The sequence below is a fragment of the Geotrypetes seraphini genome, chromosome 18 (genome assembly GCF_902459505.1).
Source record: "Geotrypetes seraphini chromosome 18, aGeoSer1.1, whole genome shotgun sequence".
Taxonomy (NCBI): domain Eukaryota; kingdom Metazoa; phylum Chordata; class Amphibia; order Gymnophiona; family Dermophiidae; genus Geotrypetes; species Geotrypetes seraphini.
The window spans coordinates 30,579,218-30,601,574 of NC_047101.1; the positions used below are offsets into that span (position 1 = coordinate 30,579,218).

Below are 22,357 nucleotides of genomic sequence, written 5' to 3' on the forward strand. Positions count from 1 at the left end.
TAGAACTATTTTCATATATACAATTGCCACAGAATTTCTCCCCCCCCGCACAGAAAATTCAGCTGTGAATGTAAAATTCAAAATGATTTTTGTTTGGTTTAAGCAATTTACAGACTATAAGGAAAATTCATACTTTAAAAAGCTCAAAAGTTCAGAAACATTTCAAAAATTATAGGTCAGTTAACTTTAGAAAAAAAAAATCACATGATTTCACAAGAACAAAGGCTGCTCTGCGGAAAATGAATATGCCTAAGATGCATTTATTTCTTTATTTTGATTTCTATCCCATTGTCCCCAAAGAGCTCAGAACGGGTTACAGGTTAAACATACGTAGTATATAGTTAACAGGTTAAAATTTACACTAGATTTGCCATAATTTCAATACAAGTTTCCGGTACAAGTTTTTCAGAGCTAGACACATTAGAACAGGGGTCTCAAAATCCCTCCTTGAGGGCCGCAATCCATTCGGGTTTTCAGGATTTCCCCAATGAATATGCATTGAAAGCAGTGCAATGCACATAGATCTCATGCATATTCATTGGGGAAATCCTGAAAACCTGACTGGATTGTGGCCCTCAAGGAGGAACTTTGAGACCCCTGCATTAGATCGTTCATTATCATTTAAAGTTCATACAGATTTATTGATCAAGAAATGTTTTATTATCCATTGGAAGTTGCGCACTATTAGGAAATATTTTGATTTTTTGGTTCAATCGTCAATTATTTCAGTATTAGATTATTGCAACATTATTTACTTAGGTTCTTATAAAAAAAAAACAACAATCAGTCGATTGAGAATAATACAAAATACAGCAGTTTGTCTGATCTTTAATCTTAAAAAAACATGATCATATTAGCTTATATTACCAAAAACTTCACTGGTTGCCATTTGAAGCTAGAGTACAAATTTGGTTGTATTTGCTTTAAGATCTTATTTGGTTTAGTTTCAAGTCAAGTTTCAAGTTTATTAAAAGATTTTTTAAACCGCTTATTCAGGTTTCTAAGCGGTTTACAATATAAAATTACATAAAAACACGTAAGAACATGGGATACTAAATAACATCAAAATCTAAATAAAAACTCTGATAAAAAGTACGGACCTACTTCAAACAATAGGGTAATGGGGAAGAAAGCACAGTTACTTACCGTAACAGGTGTTATCCAGGGACAGCAGGCATATATTCTCACATGTGGGTGACGTCATCTACGGAGCCCCGATGCGGAAGCATTTTCAAGCAAACTTGATTGAAGATTTAAGTTTGCTCTGCTGCTCCACGCATGCGTGCCTTCCTGCTCCACTAGGGGGCGCATCCCCTCGTGGTCTCCAGTTCACTTAACTAGCAAGGAAGCCAACCTCGGGGAGGTGGGCGGGTTGTGAGAATATATGCCTGCTGTCCCTGGATAACACCTGTTACGGTAAGTAACTGTGCTTTATCCCAGGACAAGCAGGCATGATATTCTCACATGTGGGTGACCTCCAAGCTAACTGAAAAGGGATGGAGGAAAGTTGGCAATTTAAGCAAATAGATTTCGCAAAACCGATTGGCCGAACTGGCCATCGCTCCTGGACAGTGAGTCCAGACAGTAATGGGAGGTGAAAGTATGAACCGAAGACCACGTGGCAGCCTTGCAGATTTCCTCAATAGGTGTGGACCTGAGGAACGCTACAGAGGCTGCCATCGCTCGGACCTTGTGTCCCGTTACTCGACCATGCAGTGCGAGACCAGCCTGAGCGTAGCAGAAGGAGATGCAATCGGCCAACCAGTTGGACAAGGTGCGCTTGGAGACTGGGTGACCTAACCTGTTTGGGTCGAAGGACAAAAACAATTGTGGGACTTTCCGGTGTGGTTGAGTGCGTTGGAGGTAGAAGGCCAACGCTCTCTTACAGAGTGTGGAGCGCCACTTCTCCGGGATGAGTGGGGCTTGGGGAAAAACACAGGTAAGACAATGGACTGATTGAGATGAAAATCCGACAATACTTTAGGCAAGAACTTTGGATGAGTGTGGAGTACCACCTTGACGTGATGGAATACCGTGAAGGGTGGGTCCGCCACTAGAGCTTGTAGCTCACTAACCCGCCGAGCGGAAGTGAGCGCAAGCAGGAAAATCACCTTCCAAGTGAGGAATTTTGGATGGCATTTGTCTAGGGGCTCAAATGGGGGTTTCATTAGTTGAGCCAGAACCACGTTAAGGTCCCAAACCACCGGAGGAGGTTTGAGAGGGGGGTGGACATTCAGAAAACCCTTCATGAAGCGAGAGACTAGGGGGTGGAGCGAGAGGGCTTTCCCTTCCAGGGGCTGATGGAAGGCTGCAATCGCACTGAGGTGTACTCGAATGGAGTTGGTCTTTAGGCCAGAGTGAGATAATTGAAGTAAATAGTCAAGGACCAGGGGGACGGGGACCGACACCGGGTCCTGGCTGTGAGAGGAGCACCAGGCTGAGAATCTGGTCCACTTTTGGGAGTAGCAGGTTCTCGTTGAGGTCTTTCTAGAGGCCTCCAATATCTCCTTGACTGATTGAGACACGGGGAGAGAAGTCAGGGGGAAAGAAACCAAGCATTCAGATGAAGAGATTGAAGATTGGGATGTAACAGCGAACCCTGACCCTGTGATAGTAGAGAGGGAAACCAAGGCAGAGGCAGTGGATCTCTGACACTGAGTTGAAGTAGAAGGGAAAACCAAGGCTGGCGTCGCCATCGAGGAGCAATCAGGATCAGAGTGGCTTGTACTGTTTTCAGGTGGACGAGCGTCTGCAGGATCAGAGGAAACTCAAGCAGTTTACCTTTATTCATTACATCTTCTAAAATTCGAATTCCAACTAACATCCAATGTTTCCAGATAATTTTAAAACCGCCAACTTTGATCTTTGGATTTAGCCATATTGTTTGAGTCATTGATTTAGTTATTGGAATAGGAGTTAGGTTACTTATGTACCTTATAGTTTTCCAAGTATCAACAAATATTTTGTGTTCCTTATATAACCTTGGCATTTGAATACTGATAACATGACTTAGACGTAAAGGAAACATTAGTCTCCATTCTAACCAGAACCAATCTGGTATATTTTCAATGGGCTCTGGGAGGATCCAATACATACCTTGACGCATAATATAGGCTTGATGGTACCTATAAAAATTTGGAAAATTTACCCCTCCCTTCGCAATTGGTCTTTGTAAAGATACTAGAGCAATTCTGGGGTTTTTTCCAAGCCAAATAAATTTTGTTAAAATCTTATCCAATTTTTTATAAAAAGACCCCTGAAAAAAAATTGGTATCATACCCATTTGGTAACAAACTATTGGTAAGATCATCATTTTTACAGTTTGCACTCTCCCCCACCAAGATATGCACAAAGGGTTCCATTGCTCACACATTTTTGATACTTTTTGTAGTAAATTTTTTTCATTAATTTTCATAGTCTCATCCACAGTTTTAGTAATCCAAATTCCTAAATATTTTAAACCTTCCTCTTTCCAGATAAAAGAAAATGAGTTAAATAGACTTTTTGTACAATGTACATTGAGTGGAAGCACTTCTGATTTATTCCAGTTTATTTTATATCCTGAAAATTTTCCAAATTTTTCAATCAATTCAAGCAAGTGTGGGATGGTTGTTTCCGGATTTCTCAAATAAAGTAAAATATCATCCGCATATGCTGATAATTTATATTCTCTATCTGAGTGTGGAATACCCTGTATCTCCTTTACCTGTTCTATAGCTAATAACAAGGGTTCCAACACGATATCAAAAAGCAAAGGAGATAGTGGACATCCTTGTCTAACCCCCCTCTGTAGAATGAACCGTTCTGAAAAATTATTATTAATATATAATCTAGCAGCAGAGGAGCTATACAATGCTTTTATTATTTGTATAAATCCGGATCCTATACCAAACCATTCCATTGCCTGATTCATGAAGGTCCATTCCACTCTATCAAAAGCTTTTTCAGCATCTAATGAAATAGAAAATGCTGGGTCATTAATAGATTTTGTTAAATATAACATGTGATGTGCCAATCTAGTATTATGAGATGAGTGTCTTTGAGCTACGAAACCTGTTTGATGCATATCTATAATGAAAGGGAGAGCTTTAGCCAATCTTAGTGCTAATGCCTTAGTTAAAATTTTTCCATCTACATTTATTAAAGAAATAGGTCTATAATTTGAAACCAAAGTGGGATCTTTATTTGGCTTAGGTAAAACTATTGTTATTGATTCAGCCATAGTACCTGTAATACAACCTTTATTTAGTTGTGTCTGATATAATTTTAATAAATAGGGCATTATGATATTTTGAAATGATTTATAAAACTCCACTGTATAACCATCTCCTCCTGGAGCGGATCCAACTCTAAGGGATTTCAAAGCTATATCTAACTCTTTTAAGGATATTGGCTCCTCTAAACTTCGTTTTATATGTTCAGGAATCTTTGGTCCCTCTATTAACTTTAAAAAATCTAAACCATCCTTTTCCTTTTCTGAATAAGGCTCAGAAGAATAGAAATCTTTATAAAATTTTAAAAATTGTTTTATAATTGGATCAATTTGGGACAACATTTCACCACTCTCATTTTTAATGGCAACTATCTTTGTTTTTCTTTTTTTTGCTTTAAGATAATTTGCCAGCATTCTTCCCGCCTTATTCGAATTTCCATAATACAAAGCTTGCTTTACAAATAAATCTTTTCTAATTATTTTTGAAGAAATTTCATTATATTTACCTTTAACTTTTAAAAGTTCTTTTTGTGTCAAATAATCCCATTTTTCTATTAATTTTAATTCTAGAGACTTTACCATTTTTTTCCAAATCTGTGAATTGCTGTTTTTCCTTTTTTATTTGCAAAGCTGAATATGAAATAATTTGTCCTCTAATGTATGCTTTAAAAGCATCCCACAAAGTCTCTACTGAAATTCCTCCTGTATCATTAATTTGAAAATAATCTTTCATTTTTTCCAGATTTTCATAAAAGTCATTATTTGCAAGCAATGCATTATTTAATCTCCATATAGGTCTATTTCCATTCTTATCTATTATTTTAATTTCAATCCACACTCCAGCATGATCAGATAGTATAATTGGATCAATTACAGCCTGTGTGACTTGATGTACTGATTGATTAGAAACAAAAATGTAATCTATTCTAGAAAAAGAATTATGAACCTGGGAGCAAAATGAAAATTCCCGACCATCACAATGAAGTATACGCCAAATATCTTTTAAATCACAAGATTGTACCAAATTATCAAGGCCTAACGATTTTATAAATCTTCTCGGATTTTTATCCATAAGTGGATCCATAACAGCATTGAAATCCCCTGCTACTATTAGATTTGAAGTAGCCAGTGGAAGAATTAATTGTTGTAGAGTTTTAAAAAATTCATTCTGATTCGAATTAGGGCCATATATATTGAAGAGCGTCATGGTGGTATTTCCCATGTCCATTTCCACATATACCCACCTTCCATGAGGATCAGCTGCCTTTAATTTAAATGAAGCAGAACATTTTTTATTTATTAATATAGCAACACCAGCTTTTTTTCCTATTGCCGAAGAAAAATAACATTGTTTGACCCAATCACCTTTTAGCTTTATAGATTCATTATTTGACAGATGGGTCTCTTGTATGCAGCATATATCAGCGTTTTGTCTTTTTAAAAATAATAATGCCTTTTTTCTTTTAATCGGGTGATTGAGACCATTAACGTTTAAAGATATTATCTTAAGATCCATTATGTACTAATATAATTTGTATTGTATCAATCCAATCTTCAATATTCTTTATATTCTCCATTTTTCCATATATAAGATAAATCAAAGAATTGCCTATTTTACCCAAACCCTGTAATTTTAAAGCCCACCCATTCCCTCCCTTCCCTCCCCATACGTCTACGAACACTTGGAAATGCAAAATTAGATCAGGTCTGACATCACTCCTTACAAGCTAAAAAATATTTTTTAGTATCACAAGCTCCATAATATTAAATAACATATTGCTGTTAGAACATAAATATTCTTATATCTATACTTTTTCCTATTGTATGGATTAACTGTCTTCTATCTAAAATTTATTATGATCAAATGAATTAAAATTATATGAAATATTCTAAAATTTATAAATAAAGTGTAATCCAAGATAAGATTTTTAAGAATCTTTAAACAAGCATATTATCATCTATATCTCCAATCATTCAACATATGCATTACTAAACCATTCCATACACATCATTTATCAAAATGAAAATAACATACATATATTCTTTACATAACCCATTTTTACTCTCATACTTACTCAAGCTCTTGAACAGTCAAAATGAAACATTAATGAAGCATATCCTTAAACCAAATTCTTCTTTGTGACATAAAGATCTATATCTATAGCAAAATAGAATAAAGATTACATATTGATTCATAAAATCAATATACTTTTGTATAGTTTTACAAGGATATTATTTTCTCTTATAAGACATTTTATTCCATTTTATATGCTTTTCAATATATTTAAGAGACTTCAAATCATATTTTTCTGATGGATGACAAAGTTCCGCATTTCTGTAATCGCTCTTTAGCCTCCTTCTCAAGGCCTGTTTTCTCCCTTTATGGACGTGACATGATGTAAATCAACCAATCCACTTTACTTCCGGTGTATTTCATTGGCTGAAAGAAGATTTCCTTCAGTTACATCACGCCGTCGCGCAATTTTTTTTTCCCCTAGCGATACTGCAGAGATTTCCACACTTCTAGTAGATTCCTCTTTTCCTCTGAAGGCAAAGAAGCAACGGGGCTGAGGGAACATCCTTCGAAGACAAGTATTTTTCCACTTCTCAACCTCCTTTCAGAAAACCGATGTCAATATTTATCTCTCAAAGCCGTGCAGCAATTTCTAGGTAAGGCCAATGCATCCGTGTTCCATGTACGTCACTCGAATCATCGACGTCTTCACCGACATGGCAGGTCAATTCCATTCTCGTGACAATAATTTTCGTTATTATTTAAAATAAGTTGAGCATTCCAGTAATCGAAACGGTCATCTCTATTAGTAATTCTATTGTATTTTGCCATAAAAATAAAATAAAATAAGAGCAAAGCAAATATATCTTCATGTCTGTTTGATCAAATTAATATTCGTCCAGTATTCATTCAAGAAGTCATAGGTTGTTCAAATTGTTCTAAAAATTCTAATAATTTTTTATGGTCTGTAAAATTCTGAGTTTTATTTCCCAGTGTTACTTTCATAACCGCTGGGTAGAGGAGTCCATATCTTGCCCCTAGTGCCCTTAATTGTGGTCTTATATCCAGTAGTTGTTTCCTTTTAAGGGCTGTTTCCCTGGCAAAATCCGGTACAATATGTATGCGTGCGTCTTGACATCTTAAATTTTTATTCTCTTTAGCAAGTTGACAAATCTCAGCCACGTGTTGATATCTTAGTAATTTGAATATTAAAGTCCTTGGACCCTTTTGCAATGTTGTTTTTTGTCCCGGTATTCTGTGCGCTCTTTCAATTTCAAGAGGCACTTTAGATTTCAAAGGCAAGATTTTTGGAAGGAATTGTTCTAGGAAAGTAATGGGATCATTTTTTTCCACTCCTTCTGGCATCCCAATAATTCTCAAGTTGTTTCTTTTTTCCCTATTCAAACAATCTTCCAAATCTCTCTTTATTACTTCCATCTCTTTCCAGGCTTTTTTATTTTGCATGACTTCAGTATGTACCTCATCTGATTTTTCTTCTAAATGAGTTATTTTATTATCAATTAGATCAACTCTTTTTGTAAGAGTGGCTACATCATCTATTGCCTTTTGAAGTTGTTTTTTAATCTCCAATACGATGTCTTTGATTTGTCTTATTTCTACCATCATATCCGGATCTCCTTCTGAAGGCAACGGAACTTTTGAAGGTGTCCCGGGTTCCGGCTTTGATCGTTTATTACTGCTTGATCCACCGGCACCAGCATCGTTTTTATTTTGTTTGCCCGATGCCATATTCTTATGATCCACAACTTTTCTCAACAAAATATCAATATTGGAGCTTTTTATTTTAAAATAAGAGCTTGTCTGACACGGAGCTCGTCTATTACCCGACCATTCGCTTGCGTGTCCAAGCCACGCCCCTTCATCCCCAAATTCTGGTCATGTGACCCCCCTATTGGAAAAATGTACACCTAACAATTCCTTCTCTCAGTCCACGCCTCTCTCACTCCCACCCACCCTCCCCAGTATGGGGGGGGGGGGCCTTGCAGAAACAGAGAACTCTTGGTGAACTTTCTTTCTCCAGCTCTGAGATCATTATCACTTTGCAGATGCTAATTAGTTGTTTTACAATTCTGTGCATCTTCAGGATGGTGTCCTTCCTTGTATGCTGAAAGTTGGCAAAGGAGGCCTTTCAACAATCCAGCTGCTTGCTTCCCATAACTCGGTTCAGAGAATGTTTTGGTACCAAGTTCTCTCATCTTGCTACACCCACATCGTCCTGCAGGGATCCTTGCTCATTATAAATGTTTTATGGCTTTCCAGGGTGCCTGGCATATGAAGTCATACAGCACTGATAACAATTCAGCAGAACCTTGGAGAAATATCCTCCCAGCAGGGAATGGAGACAAAAACTTTGTAGCAGAGGTCAGCTGGGTTAGCATTGCAAAGGATACATGTGTTCACAGACAGCAAGGTACAGGCCGGGCCTGGCTATGGGAAAATATAGGTCTGTAGTGTCCAGCATACACAAGGTAGGCCTGTATGTCCAGGTTATCCATCTCAATGGAAAAAAACCATTTTAAAAGGAAGGGGGGGATAACTTCTGTACCAGTCCCTTTTAGGTTAAGCAGATTAATACATCTTAGAATTTCCTCCAAACTAGGGAGGGTAAAATGAGTGCATTTTGAATAGGACAAATTAGTATGATTGTAGGAGCCTAGAGGGTCTATAGAAGAACATGAAGAGGCATTAGGCAGAAAAGTGTCTCTGATTTTCTGGACTTTGTCAATAAAAAAAGTTGCAAGAGCTTGAGCTGATGGTGTAACATTGGATTTGATGGTTTCCTTTTTCTTAGTTGTTAAAGATTTAACAATTGTGTATAAAGTGGAAGAGTTTTTAGCTTTCTTGATTTGTTTGGTATAATATTCTTTTTTAGTTCTATTAACATAAGATAAGAAATGCTTGCGCCGGATCAGACCTGGGGTCCATCCAGTCCGGTGGTCCGCACACGCGGAGGCTCAGCCAGGTGTACCTTGGCGAATACCTTAATCATTTGTATCCCTCAATGTGTCCCGCAAGAAGATGTGCATCCAATTTTACCTTAAATCCTAAAATGGTGGTTCAAGTTTCAAGTTTAATGAGGTTTTGATTAATCGCTTAATCATAATTCTAAGTAATGTACATGATAATAAAATTACAAAGTTTGGGAAACAATACAATACTAACAAAAGCTAAGTCCAGTAGGACTATAGAAAGACTTGACAAAACTAAGAACACAAGGAGAGGAAGGGAAAAGAACTACAAGTTATTTGAAAGAAAACAAGACATTCAGGGGGAGTACATGAGGTTTCCTCCACCACATCTTCTGGGAGAGAGTTCCAGGCGTTCACAACCCACTTTGCGAAGCAGAACTTTCTGACATTTGTCAGGCCGTGACCCCTCTCAGCTTCAGTCCATGACCTCTTGTCCGAGTCACATTTGACAAAGTGAATAACGCTGTTTCTTGCTCTCCATCCTTTCCCCTTGTCGGTGAGCGAGCTTGCTCCATTTTGTCGATTCCTTTTAATATTTTAAAAGTCTCTATTAGTTCCCCTCTCAGTCTTCTCTTCTCAAGGGTGAATAATCCCAGATTTCTGAGGCGTTCTTGGTAGCTCAAGTTCTCCATACCTTTTACTAGCTTCGTCGCTCGCCTCTGCACCTTCTCCAGCAGTGTTATATCCTTCTTCAGGTAAGGAGACCAGTGTTGGACACAGTATTTCAGATCTGTAATATGCTGCATGCTCTTTGAATTTATTAAGATTGAGTAGAGTTTTATTGTGCCTCCATTTCCGTTCAAGGGAACGCAATTGTTTTTTTATTAGCTTTAGGTTTGCAGTGTACCATGGATTTTTTTTGTTTACGAGGAGAAATCGTGAAAGTGACAACTGGTGCAATAGAGTTTAGGAGATTGCCAATGGACTGGTTCCATGCTTGAATTTTCTCATCTACAGTAGACCTGGATAATTGTTCAAGGGAGAGGTGGAAATTAGAAGAGATGTCTGTAGCTTCAAGCTTATTGTAGTTCCTTGTGGCAATTGTTTTAGGTTACTTTGGTAGTTAGAATGTAATTGTTGGAATGAGATTAAGAAGTGGTCTGTCCATGGGACTGGAGTAATAGCTAAAGTTTGAAAATTATTTTTTTGAGGTATTGGGGTCATTACCATATCTAGGGTATGGCCGGCAATGTGGGTGGGGCTGGTTATTAAATGGTAGAGATCCAAGTCTTTTAGGAATGTAAGGATTTCTGATGTGGAAGCATTGCTAGTATCGTCAAAATGAATATTGAAGTCACCTAGAATGACGGGATTAACTGAAGAGACGCAAAAATCCAACATAACAGATTGTAGATGAGTCAGAGCTGAGGTGTTAACTGGTGGAGGGATATAAATTAATAAGAAATTTGAGGGAGGGGAAGTGTTACATCTGACCTCCAAATATTCTAAAGAGCTGCTGTTATTGGAAGAAAATTCGAAGTTGGCCTGGATGCTGGATCGATAAATTACAGCTACACCACCTCCTTTTTTTAGTAGACTGTGGTTATATTGATATGTATAGCCAGGGGGCCAAGTAACTTTCCTCACCCTTACTTAACCAAGTTTCAGTGGTAAAGAGAAAATCAAATTAATTTTTTTAAATACTGTCAAAGATGAGATGATGTTTGGATTTGAGGGACCTGGTGTTGATAAGTCCGATTTTAGTTAGGTTAATGCACAATAGATTAGATGTCTCAGCTGACTGTATTGTGATAAGCTTAGCATGCTGTGGAACTACATTAAATGGTTTGTTGATAGTTGTCCCAGGCCGGTGGCCCCAGCAAACGGGAATATGAGCTTGAGGGATGGACATATTACCAAATAGATTGGCTAATAGAAAAAATAAAAAACATAAACGATTAAAATAGACTAAGAATAGAGAGGAGGCGCACATAGGAGGCACACGAAGCGTTAAGTAGAGCATGTACCGATATGCTAATGGGGAGGGCGGAGTCAGCAGCGCTACCGCAAAACAGCCAGAAAAAAAAAGAAACAGTCAAACATCACAAACTTAATTAAGGAGGCAACATAGCTCGATTACACAACTAAGAACAGACTTACAGTTGAGCAGACAAACTTAACTTAGACAACGGACAACGAGTAGACAGCAGGAGAGCGAATCCAGTAGTATTGTGGAGAAAGTGCAAAGACAAAAAACAAAACAGTGGTGAGCGTGCGCCGCAAAGAAAAGCGTCAAGTAGAGCATGTACCGATATGCTAATGGAGAGGGCGGAGTTAGCACCATCTTATCTTTCTTCCCATTTTTTAGATTCTATACTATTAATAAAAACATCCGAAGACCAGGTTGGTTTTCTTTTCCCTCAGTAAAAGCATGCTGCTACAAAAAATTTTTGGAAAGGACCTTGGCATTCCAGGCCGGAGTAATTAATTCATGTTTGAATGTCCTTATTTCCCCTTTCCTTACTTATTATCAATTTCGGAAAGACCTTAAAACTTATCTATTTAAAAAATATGTAATACAGAATTGATGTTAACCTTTATTCTATAAATCCATCTAACTTCCTATTTGATTTTTTGATTATTTGTACTGTCAATTGAATTGCAAAACTTCTATTTTAATAGTTTTATGATGCTGAAAATTTTACAAAATTCAGAATAATAAAACATTAAGCAATTTCTATTCTTAATTAATACCTTATGACTTTGTATTTCCAATGCCCAGTGCATTATTATTATGAACTGACAGTTTGGCAGTATATAAAAATAAACTATTATTTAGGGTCTAATATACAGTTTACTGGTTATAATTTACCCCAGTTATTCTTACAGTGCAAGTTTTCCAGTACAAGTTTTATCTTAATTGACATACAGACAGTTTCATTGAATTTGCCATAGTTTTAATACCAGATTTTACCATATAATGCATATCAGGTGTCCACAGTAAGTAGGCTTGAGGTATATGTTGAAAATCCAACTTGTGTGCAGCACTTAAACTATCAGTTGCCTTCCCCTTCTCTTAACTTTAAGTCTGCAGTAGAGAATGACACGGTGGCAAAATTAATCACCGTCCCCGTCCCCGCAGATAACCGCGGGAAATAATCCCATGCCATTTTCTAGTGTCTATTTCAACCTCAGTCCTTCTACACCAGCATTCTTCAAAGCAAAGCTTGCGGGTCAGTGGTTGTGGCCATTCATACTCTGATTCTTATGTGAGCCAAGGATAATGAAGCCATTGTGACATCACTGATGTGATTGGCTCTTAGGCACTGGTGGAATGAGGCATTATGACATCACAATATCTGCTCTGGATACCAGAGACTGTCATTCTGTAGTGTCTATCTCAACCTCAGTCCTTCTACACCAGTATTCTTCATGGCAAAGCTTGAGGGTCAGTGGTTGTGGCCATTCATACTCTAATTCTTCCCTCTCTCCTTAAAGAATGACATAAAGATGGTTTCCCGCGGTTATCCGTGGGGACAGGAACGGTGATGAATTCTGTTACCGTGTCATTCTCTAGTCTGCAGTTAACCACCCTTCCTATACGCTGATCTCTTGAAGAAAATTTGATGGACTGAGCAGCAAGAACCTGCATACAGATTTTTCATAGTAGTAAGACTGAAGTCAATATTCTGTGCGACTTATCTAGGAAGGAGTCATTGGTATCGGGATAAATCCAGCTTACCAAGTTCATACCCAGATTTCCAGTGGCATTAACATCTGGACAGATGCTTTGGCATTTGCCCAGTTAGCAGTAATATTCCTATCATAAACTGAGTAAATGCCAATATACAGTGGTGCCTCGCATAACGAACGCCTCGCACAACGAACGCTGCGCACAACGAACTTCATGTCTTGCGTCCTACAACGAACTTCGTTTCACACAACGAAGTCGCCCGAGCTGCATCCTTCCGCGCAGGCACTGCGCTTAACTGCCCTCTCTCCGCCTGGCTCCCTGTGCAGTGGCGGACCGTCGGCTCGCAGGGGCCCGGCGCCTACTGCTGATGCGTTGGAGGGGGCGGGGCTACTCTCGCCGCTTCCCCGATGCTAGAAAAAAAAAAATGAACAGTTAAGTCCCAGTTTTTGCCGCTGAGACTCTGCCCTCTCTCACTGTAAAATTAGACTCTACTTAGTCTGTCTTTAAATTTAAAAAATGTGTGTTGTTTTAAAAAACAATTATGTTTTTAGATGTATCTAAATAAAAATAATAACAAAAAATTTATCTTTTTTTATGTCATCTTAGCATATTTTATGCTACAGAACGAATTATTTTTTTTAACATGTATTGTTATGGGAAAACGCGTTTCACATAACGAACTTTTCGCATAACAAACTTGCTCCTGGAACCAATTAAGTTTGTGTAAAGTTAGGACAGCAAAACATCTGTCCTAAGTTTATCTGGTTACCTATCTGGGTAACCTATCACCACCTAAATTATACCCCGATATTCAGCACTATTAGATTTTCTGGGTACTGTAGATATAAAACCCCATGACAACCATCATTTAAAAACTGGTGAGCACTTTGGCTAATTATTGGGGTTCATTTTTATTCTTCTTTCAGTTTCTGCAGCACAAACTACAAAAAGGTCAGACTTGTGCTTCTGTCAACACATGAACAGTGCACGGATAAGCACAGACACTTAAATTAATTACTAAGTGTGAAATCTGTTTCATAATCCAAGGATGAAAAGGAACCAAAAGGAAAAAAAATCTTCTCTCAAAGAACAATAATTGTATGGAACCAGCATGTCTCCAACTAGCATATACATTCTTTACAAGGTAAGGAGTCCATTTGTTTTCTAGTGAATTCCTAAGACAAGCACAGAATTATTTCTACCAAAGAAGGTACAAAGTTACCAGTTGCTATGCACAGCTTTACAACTACTAGGATAGAAACACACATCTCTAGAACAGGGTCTTTCCGCCATACAAGAGTTTTCATACAATGCAGAAGCATACAATTCTCAAAGGATTGCAGCTCAAAAAAGTGTTAAGGAGTAAATTCATCATGGGACGCTGACCAATTTAGTGAGCACTAAATACTAAGGCGCCCATTATATTTCTATGGGTGTTTTAGCATTTAGTACGCGCTAAATGAGTTAGCGCCCCTTGAAGAATTCCCCCTCCCCCCCGACATACATTAGCACGCCATTTATTGTGGGTTCCATTTTACACAATGGGCTTTACCTACTAACACTGTAGCTCACTTTTGTAATTCTAGCCCCCTTTAATTTGCAACTCAAGCTGCCTGGAAAACATACCCCATATTCAAAAATCGTATAGTTGTATATAAAAAGCTCTTTAAGATGTTGATTAGAAAAAATATTAGTCCATGAAAAGGTTAATGTACCCTTGTGTGTGGTTTTATAAATAACCTTTATACTATCACTCAACCCGACGAGCTGGTTTGTGAAGGTCATTCTTCCTTAATTGCTGAATATGCTCAATAATTCCTCCCCATTTCAAATAATGTGAATAAAATGGGTTAAAGTTCTTTTCAAGAGTTAAGCACATTCACTTCTCTATTACCCTAAAGGTACTTTAGTTAGATTGTGAGCCTTCGGGACAGTAAGGGAATTTTTCAAGTACCTTTCTTATTTCTAATCTTAATGTATATTTTCTGTAAACCGCTTAGAACCTAACGGATATAGCGGTATATAAGAAATAAATTACATTACATTACATTATGGCTGACCATTTGCAAAGACATGAAATCACCAGCGGAGTGGTCTAGTGGTTACAGCTGCAACCTCAGCACCCTGGGGTTGCAAGGTTCAAAGCCAGTGCTGCTCCCTGTGACTCTGGGCAAGTCACTTAACACTCCCCAGGTACGCTAGTCAGACTGTGAGTCCACAGAGGCCGATAGGGAAAAATACTTGGAATACTGTGTCCAACATTGTTCTCCCAACCTAAAGGATATAAAACTGCCGGAGAGGGTGCAGAATCGAGCAACGAAGCTAGTGAAAGGTATGGAGAAACTGGATTACGAGGAATGACTTGAGAGACTGGGGTTGTTCTCCCTTGGGAAGAGGAGACTGCCGGGGGGGGGATCTGATCGAGACCTTCAAAATACTGAAAGGAATCGACAAAATAGAGAGGAAGAAAACCAGTTATTTACAATGTCCAATGTGACGCGGACAAGAGGACATGGACTGAAACTAAGGGGGGACAAGTCCAGGACAAATATCAGGAAGTTCTGCTTCACGCAACGAGTGGTGGACACCTGGAATGCTCTCCCAGAGGAGGTTATTGCGGAATCCACCGTCCTAGGATTTAAAAGCAAACTACACGCACATCTCCTTACAAGAGGCATAGATGGATATGGGTGACTAAAGTTACGCCAGGTGTACACCTGGCTGGGCCTCCGCGTGTGCGGATGGCCGGACTCGATGGACCAAAGGTCTGATCCAGAGATGGCAGTTCTTATGTTCTTAATACTTAAATAGCTGAAGATAAACTGCTTAGGCAAGAAGTAGAAATCAGTCCATAAAGCAGCATTCATTGATGTCATATGCTGAAGTGGGTTCTAACCTGATCTCCCACAGTCCTTTGCGGGATGGCCCAAGTGACAGTGCTTATTTTACCGTCCCTTACATAGTCCTTTGAACGAGTCCTCCCGAAAATCCCGCCAAGAACCAAACAGAATGAGCCTTTGCTTGAAGCGACACAATAACGAAGTCCGAGACGCCTTCCGGCAAAAACAAGGCTCGACTTCTGCTCGGCCAATGACACCTCCCTGCCGGGCATGAAAGCGTTAAGCAGGGCTGCGGCCTAGCGCGCTCGGAGGCCCCACCGCCGGCTCCCGAGGCCTCTCCTCAGCCGGCGGCGGAAGGGGAAACGGGGGTGACGGGGCACTCACCATCAGCTCGATCGTCTTGTCCTCGATGATCGAGTCCGGCTCCATATCGCTCCGCGCGCCCGACGCCCAGCTCCGTCCGCCTCGCGCTCGCCGACACCGAGGAGCCGCAGCGGCGCTCCTCCCCCCTCCCGCTCGGCCAGCGCCACTGGAAGCCGCTCGCGACCGCGCACGCGCACCCACGCTCATTCAGCTCCTCGTCGGCGCTGTGACGTAGGGCGCCCCGCCCCGAAACTGCGCACGATTGGACGGATGGCAGGAAGTGGAGGGGGGCGTGAGAGCGTATGTTGCGTGCTGCTCTGCGTGAAGGCTGGAGACGGAGGAGGAGCCTAATACGGGGAAGCGAGTCACTCAACCCAGCTACAAAGGACCTGGAGAGAACATGTAATCCTGAAGGCACCGTCTCCAGTCCCACCCCAGTGGCGGGAATAGCATGAGCTTAGATGAGTCAGGCTTATTTAGGGCTAGATCCAGTCGGCTTTTCAGGATTTCCCCAATGAATATGCATGAGATCTATGTGCATGCAATGTTTTCAATGCATAATCATTGGGGAAATCCTGAAAACCCGACTGGATTGTGGCCCTCCAGGAGGGACTTTGACACCCTCTGCAATAGAGTCCTCATGCAAATTATTTGATTGGACGCATGCGCAGACCACCCTCTTTGCCTGTACATGTGATCCGCGCATTCGCTTGCTCGCCGCACAAGCTTGAGGGGTGGCTGCACTCACTGGCCCCCACAAGTGGAACATAAGAACATAAGAAGTTGCCTCCGCTGAGGCAGACCAGAGGTCCATCTCGCCCAGCGGTCCGCTCCCGCGGCGGCCCATCAGGCCCATTGCCTGAGCAATAGTCCCAGACTATCCCTATAACCTACCGCTACTCTTATCTGTACCCCTCAATTCCTTTATCCTCTAGGAACCTATCCAAACCTTCTTTGAAGCCTTGTAACGTGCTCCGGCCTATCACAGCCTCCGGAAGCGCGTTCCATGTGTCCACCACCCTCTGGGTGAAAAAGAACTTTCTGGCATTTGTTTTAAACCTGTCTCCTTTTAATTTTTCCGAGTGCCCCCTTGTACTTGTGGTTCCCCGTAATCTGAAAAATCTGTCCCTGTCTACTTTTTCTATACCCTTCAGGATCTTGAAGGTTTCTATCATGTCTCCTCTAAGTCTCCGCTTTTCCAGGGAGAACAGCCCCAGCTTTTTCAGTCTGTCAGTATATGAGAGGTTTTCCATATCTCTTATCAGTTTAGTTGCTCTTCTCTGGACTCCCTCAAGTACCGCCATGTCCTTTTTGAGGTACGGCGACCAATACTGGACACAGTACTCCAGATGCGGTCGCACCATTGCACGATACAGTGGCAGGATGACCTCCTTTGTCCTGGTCGTGATACCCTTCTTAATGATACCCAACATTTTGTTTGCTTTTCTTGAGGCTGTGGCGCACTGTGCCAACGCCTTCAAAGACGTGTCCACCATCACTCCCAGGTCTCTTTCAAGGTTACTTACCCCTAGCAGTGATCCTCCCATTTTGTAGCTGAACATCGGGTTCTTTTTCCCTACATGCATGACCTTGCATTTCCCTACGTTAAAGTTCATTTGCCATTTTTTGGCCCATTCTTCTAGCTTCACAATTTGTTCCCGCCTCCAGGTCATTTATAAATATATTGAACAGGAGCGGTCCCAGCACCGACCCCTGCGGAACTCCGCTCGTGACCCCATGCCAGTCTGAGTAATGGCCCTTCACTCCAACCCTCTGTTTCCTGTCTGCCAGCCAGTTTTTGATCCATCGGTGGACCTCCCCTTGCACCCCGTGTCTCCACAGCTTTTTAAGCAGTCTTTCGTGCGGTACCTTGTCAAAGGCTTTTTGAAAGTCAAGGTAAATGATGTCAATGGATTCCCCTTTATCCACCTGTCTGTTTACCCCCTCAAAGAAGTACAATAAGTTTGTGAGGCATGACCTACCCTTGCAGAAGCCGTGCTGGCTCGACTTTAGCTGTCCATTGTTTTCTATGTGTTCACAGATACTGTCCTTAATCAGTGCTTCCATCATTTTTCCCGGGACCGAGGTCAAACTCACCGGCCTGTAGTTCCCGGGTCCCCCCTTGAACCCTTCTTGAAGATGGGGGTGACATTTGCAATTTTCCAATCCTCCGGGATCTCTCCAGTTTTTAAGGATAGGTTACATATTTGGCGAAGTGGCTCTGCTATTACGTTCCTTAGTTCCTTGAGTACCCTTGGGTGAATGCCGTCCGGACCTGGCGATTTGTCGCTCTTTAGTCTGTCTATCTGCCTGAGGACATACGCGAGGGCCCCGGACAGCTCCAAGGCAATCAGCGCTCGGAGCAAGTCCTGGAAGACCGGAACCCCCATCATGGCTGGCAGGTCCGGGGCCGAGGAGTGCTCCCTGGAGGGCGACCTCGGTCTCAAGTATTCCCTCGGGGCACTAGGCTTTGCTACTCGGGGCGGGGCAGAGGACGACCCACCCGCAGTCGAGGAGCCCGAGGATGGCTTCTTCGCCGACCCTGGAGTCGAGGATGGAAGGGAGGACTTACCCGAAGCAGGCTTGGTCAAGGCAGCAGGCTTGGAGGAAGTCGAGGGTCGAGGCGAGGTCGAGGGACCGGAGGCCGGGGCCGAAGCCGAGGCCGACGTCGAGGCCTTCCCCGCCGCGGGGTCCGCAGAGAAGAGCTCCGCCATCCGGGCACGGCGTCGGCGGAGAGCTCTAGTCTGAAAAGTTGAGCACCTATCACAGGACTCTGTAGGATGCTCAGGACCCAAACAAACCAAGCACCACCGGTGAGGATCGGTAATTGAGAGCAACCGATCGCACCGGGTGCACTTTTTAAAGCCCGTCAAGGGACGGGACATGGACACAAAAACCGGCCGGGAACGAACAAGGTCCCGCGGCCGCGGCTACCGGGAGCCCCCGGAGCCGAACAATTCCGTTTTTTTTTTTTTTTTTTTTTGACGAAAACTGAAACAAAAGAAAGGAAAAAAAAAAGCAAAGTAAGCACAGCGACCGTGAAATAAACACACAGCCGCGGTGTCAGAAGGCTAAATTAGAAGAGCACAAATTCCACAGGGCTTCTGGCTCCGCGGAAAAAACTGAACTGAGGACCACGAGGTGAGGATGCGCCCTCTAGTGGGCAAGAAGGCATGCACATGCGTGGTGCAGTGTAGCAAACTTGAAACTTCAATCAAGTTTGCTTGAAAAGCTGTCCGCGCTGGGGCTCCGTAGATGACGTCACCCACATGTGAGAATATCATGCCTGCTTGTCCTGGGATAATAAGAAATTAGAGGTTATGAAGAGGATAGCTAGCTTTACATTTAAAATAGATAGCTTTATGTTTTGGAGAAAAGCCAGGTTTTCAGATGCTTTCGGAATAATTGGAATGAGCCCAGGTTCCGCAGCGGGGCAGGGAGGTTGTTCCAAAGCTCAGTGAATTTGAAAAAAAGGGATTTCCCTAGTTTACCTGCATACATGATGCCTTTTAATGAGGGGAAAGATAGTTTAAGTTTGTGGGTGGATCTAGACATAATGTCAAAAAAAGTCTATCTCACAGCTATTCTTGAACAGGAAATGCATCCAGATTAACTTGGCAGCGTCAGTGAACAATAGGTCTAGCTTCACTATCCAAATCCAGGCAGTGGAAGGATGATCCAGGGCTGGAGTTGGAAGGATCTGGGAGGCATGTGGATAGTAGCAATATTCCACGTTGGTGTATGTATAACTAAATGCCTAGAAAGGTCTAACCTGGGTTGGCCACTGTTGGAAACAGGATACTGGGCTTGATGGACCTTCGGTCTGTCCCAGTATGGTAATTCTTATGTTCTTATATCTGCTCAGTTCCTAAACTACTCCTTTTGGTGGAACTCAGTTTGCCTATATAAAAGATATGAACAATACGAGTATGTTGCTGAAAAATGCAAGTTCTTATCTTACATCATCTTATTTGGTCTCCAATTGATGTGTTAGCTACAAAAAAAAAAAAGCCACATCTAATCTATGGATTCTGGCTTAAGAGCATTCCTTGTTCTTGTTATATTTTCACTGTTTTTGCTACAATGTTATATAACTACTACTTCTGTGTCATCTGTAATACTGTATTCCATATTACTGCTGCATTTGCTTATGAATATGATGTCTTTATACTTCAATAAACATAGTGAACTAAAAAAAGAAAATTGTTCCACTGAGATGAGTCATTTATCATGTTCTAACTTTTGAAGTTTTCACTGAGAATTTAGACAGTCTAGAGTAGGCAAACTGTCTTGAAGTACTTTTTCCATTCTAAAATGGACTGAGCCTATATCCTTCAAAATCAATGAGTCCTCTTTATTACCTTGAGTAGAATTAGCCAGATTGTCAGAAGTTAGTGAAATATCTGAAAGCTTCACTGAAGTAGGAAGAGGCAATCTGGTCCAGATTCTGTAATTATACAACTCCCAAACCACCCAGAGTGGCTCAATCAGGCCAGCTTGACCCCATATTAGAGCAAACCAACATAATGCTGAACAATTAGCGCTCCTTACCTTTTTTCCCCAATAAGTGGGATTGTCTAATGTAAGATGACCATTTAACTAAATGAATATATTTACTGCAAACTACCCCAATTCTCTTAACATTAAAAGGCAGAAATTGAATCAGATTTTGTGGGAAGAGGTACCCCCCTACATTTCATGATTTGCTCTTGGATTTGGCTTTCCCAGATCTGGGTTTACATTATTATAGACTGCTTGAGTAATGCTCCTCATTTTTTTGTTATCTGTGGGAAATCCATGCACTATTCTGGCCTACTTATGTAGTGCATGCTCCATCATGCAAATTACTGCAGGTGATCAAAGTAGTTTGGTATGATCGGCAAGTATGGAAATGACATTGCTAACAAAAGCACATAAATTGGGTTATGATGGCATGGTTACCATATCTTAGGAACCCTGATTATCCAGCTGGTTCAAGCTCAGATTATCTTTAATGTTTGGGTGATTAAAAATCTCTGGTTATGCAAAGACTTAGGGCTCCTTTTATCAAGCCGTGCTAGCGGGGTTAACATAAGAACATAAGAAGTTGCCTCCGCTGAGTCAGACCAGAGGTCCATCCTGCCCAGCGGTCCGCTCTCGCGGCGGCCCATCAGGCCTAATTGCCTGAACAGTGTCCCTGACTAATTTGTAACTGCCTCTAATCCTATCCCTATTACCTACCTCTACTCCTATCTGTACCCCTTAATCCCTTTGTCCTCTAGGTACCTGTCCAGACCCTCTTTGAAGCCCTGTAGCATGCTCCTGCTTATCACATCCTCCGGTAGCGCGTTCCATGTATCCACCACCCTCTGAGTGAAAAAGAACTTCCTGGCGTTTGTTCTAAACCTTTCCCCTTTCAATTTCTCTGAGTGCCCCCTTGTACTTGTGTTTCCTCGTAATTTGAAAAATCTGTCCCTGTCTACTCTTTCTATGCCCTTCATGATCTTGAAGGTTTCTATCATGTCTCCTCTAAGTCTCCGCTTTTCCAGGGAGAAAAGCCCCAGCTTCTTCAGTCTGTCAGTATATGAGAGGTCTTAGCTTAGTTGCTCTTTTCTGGACTCTCTCAAGTACCGCCATGTCCTTCTTGAGGTATGGCGACCAGTACTGGACACAGTACTCCAGGTGCGGGCGCACCATTGCACGATACAGTGGCAGGATGACTTCCTTCGTCCTGGTCGTGATACCCTTCTTAATGATGCCCAACATTCTGTTTGCCTTCCTTGAGGCTGTGGCGCACTGCGCCGACATCTTCAATGATGTGTCTACCATCACTCCCAGGTCTCTTTCAAGGTTACTCACCCCCAGCGGTGTTCCCCCCATTTTGTAAGTGAATATCGGGTTCTTTTTCCCTACATGCATGACCTTGCATTTCCCTATGTTGAAGCTCATTTGCCACTTTTTGGCCCACTCTTCCAGCGCTGTCAGATCTTTTTGGAGATTTTTGCAGTCCTCCTCGCTTTCATCCCTGCTGTATAATTTGGTGTCATCCGCAAATTTAATAACCTCACATTTTGCTCCTGCTTCCAGGTCGTTAATAAATATATTGAACAGGAGCGGTCCCAGCACCGACCCCTGCGGAACTCCGCTCATGACCCATTGCCAGTCTGAGTAATGGCCTTTTATTCCAACCCTCTGTTTCCTGTCCGCCAGCCAGTTTTTGATCCAACGGTGGACCTCCCCTTGCACCCCGTGGTTCCATAGCTTCCTTAGCAGTCTTTCATGTGGTACCTTGTCGAAGGCTTTTTGGAAGTGTGACTTTTCATC

At 41.4% G+C, this 22,357-nt stretch overlaps 1 protein-coding gene across 6 annotated transcripts in view; it reads right to left on the reverse strand.

The window, feature by feature from the left end:
* Nucleotides 1-16,286, reverse strand: part of FBXW11 (F-box and WD repeat domain containing 11) — a 126,611-nt gene extending 110,325 nt beyond the window's left edge. For 2 of the 6 annotated variants that reach the window (XM_033927170.1, XM_033927169.1), the window contains exon 1: nt 16,076-16,284. Coding sequence is in view for 4 of the 6 variants with exons in the window: in XM_033927164.1 (XP_033783055.1) it covers nt 15,748-15,963 (216 nt within the window). In the remaining 2 variants the exon portion in view is untranslated. Of the gene's footprint in view, nt 1-15,747; nt 16,047-16,075 lie in introns of those variants that run through there. The other 4 variants (XM_033927166.1, XM_033927168.1, XM_033927164.1 and 1 more) reach the window with 4 other exon arrangements.
* Nucleotides 16,287-22,357: the final 6,071 nt, after the last annotated feature.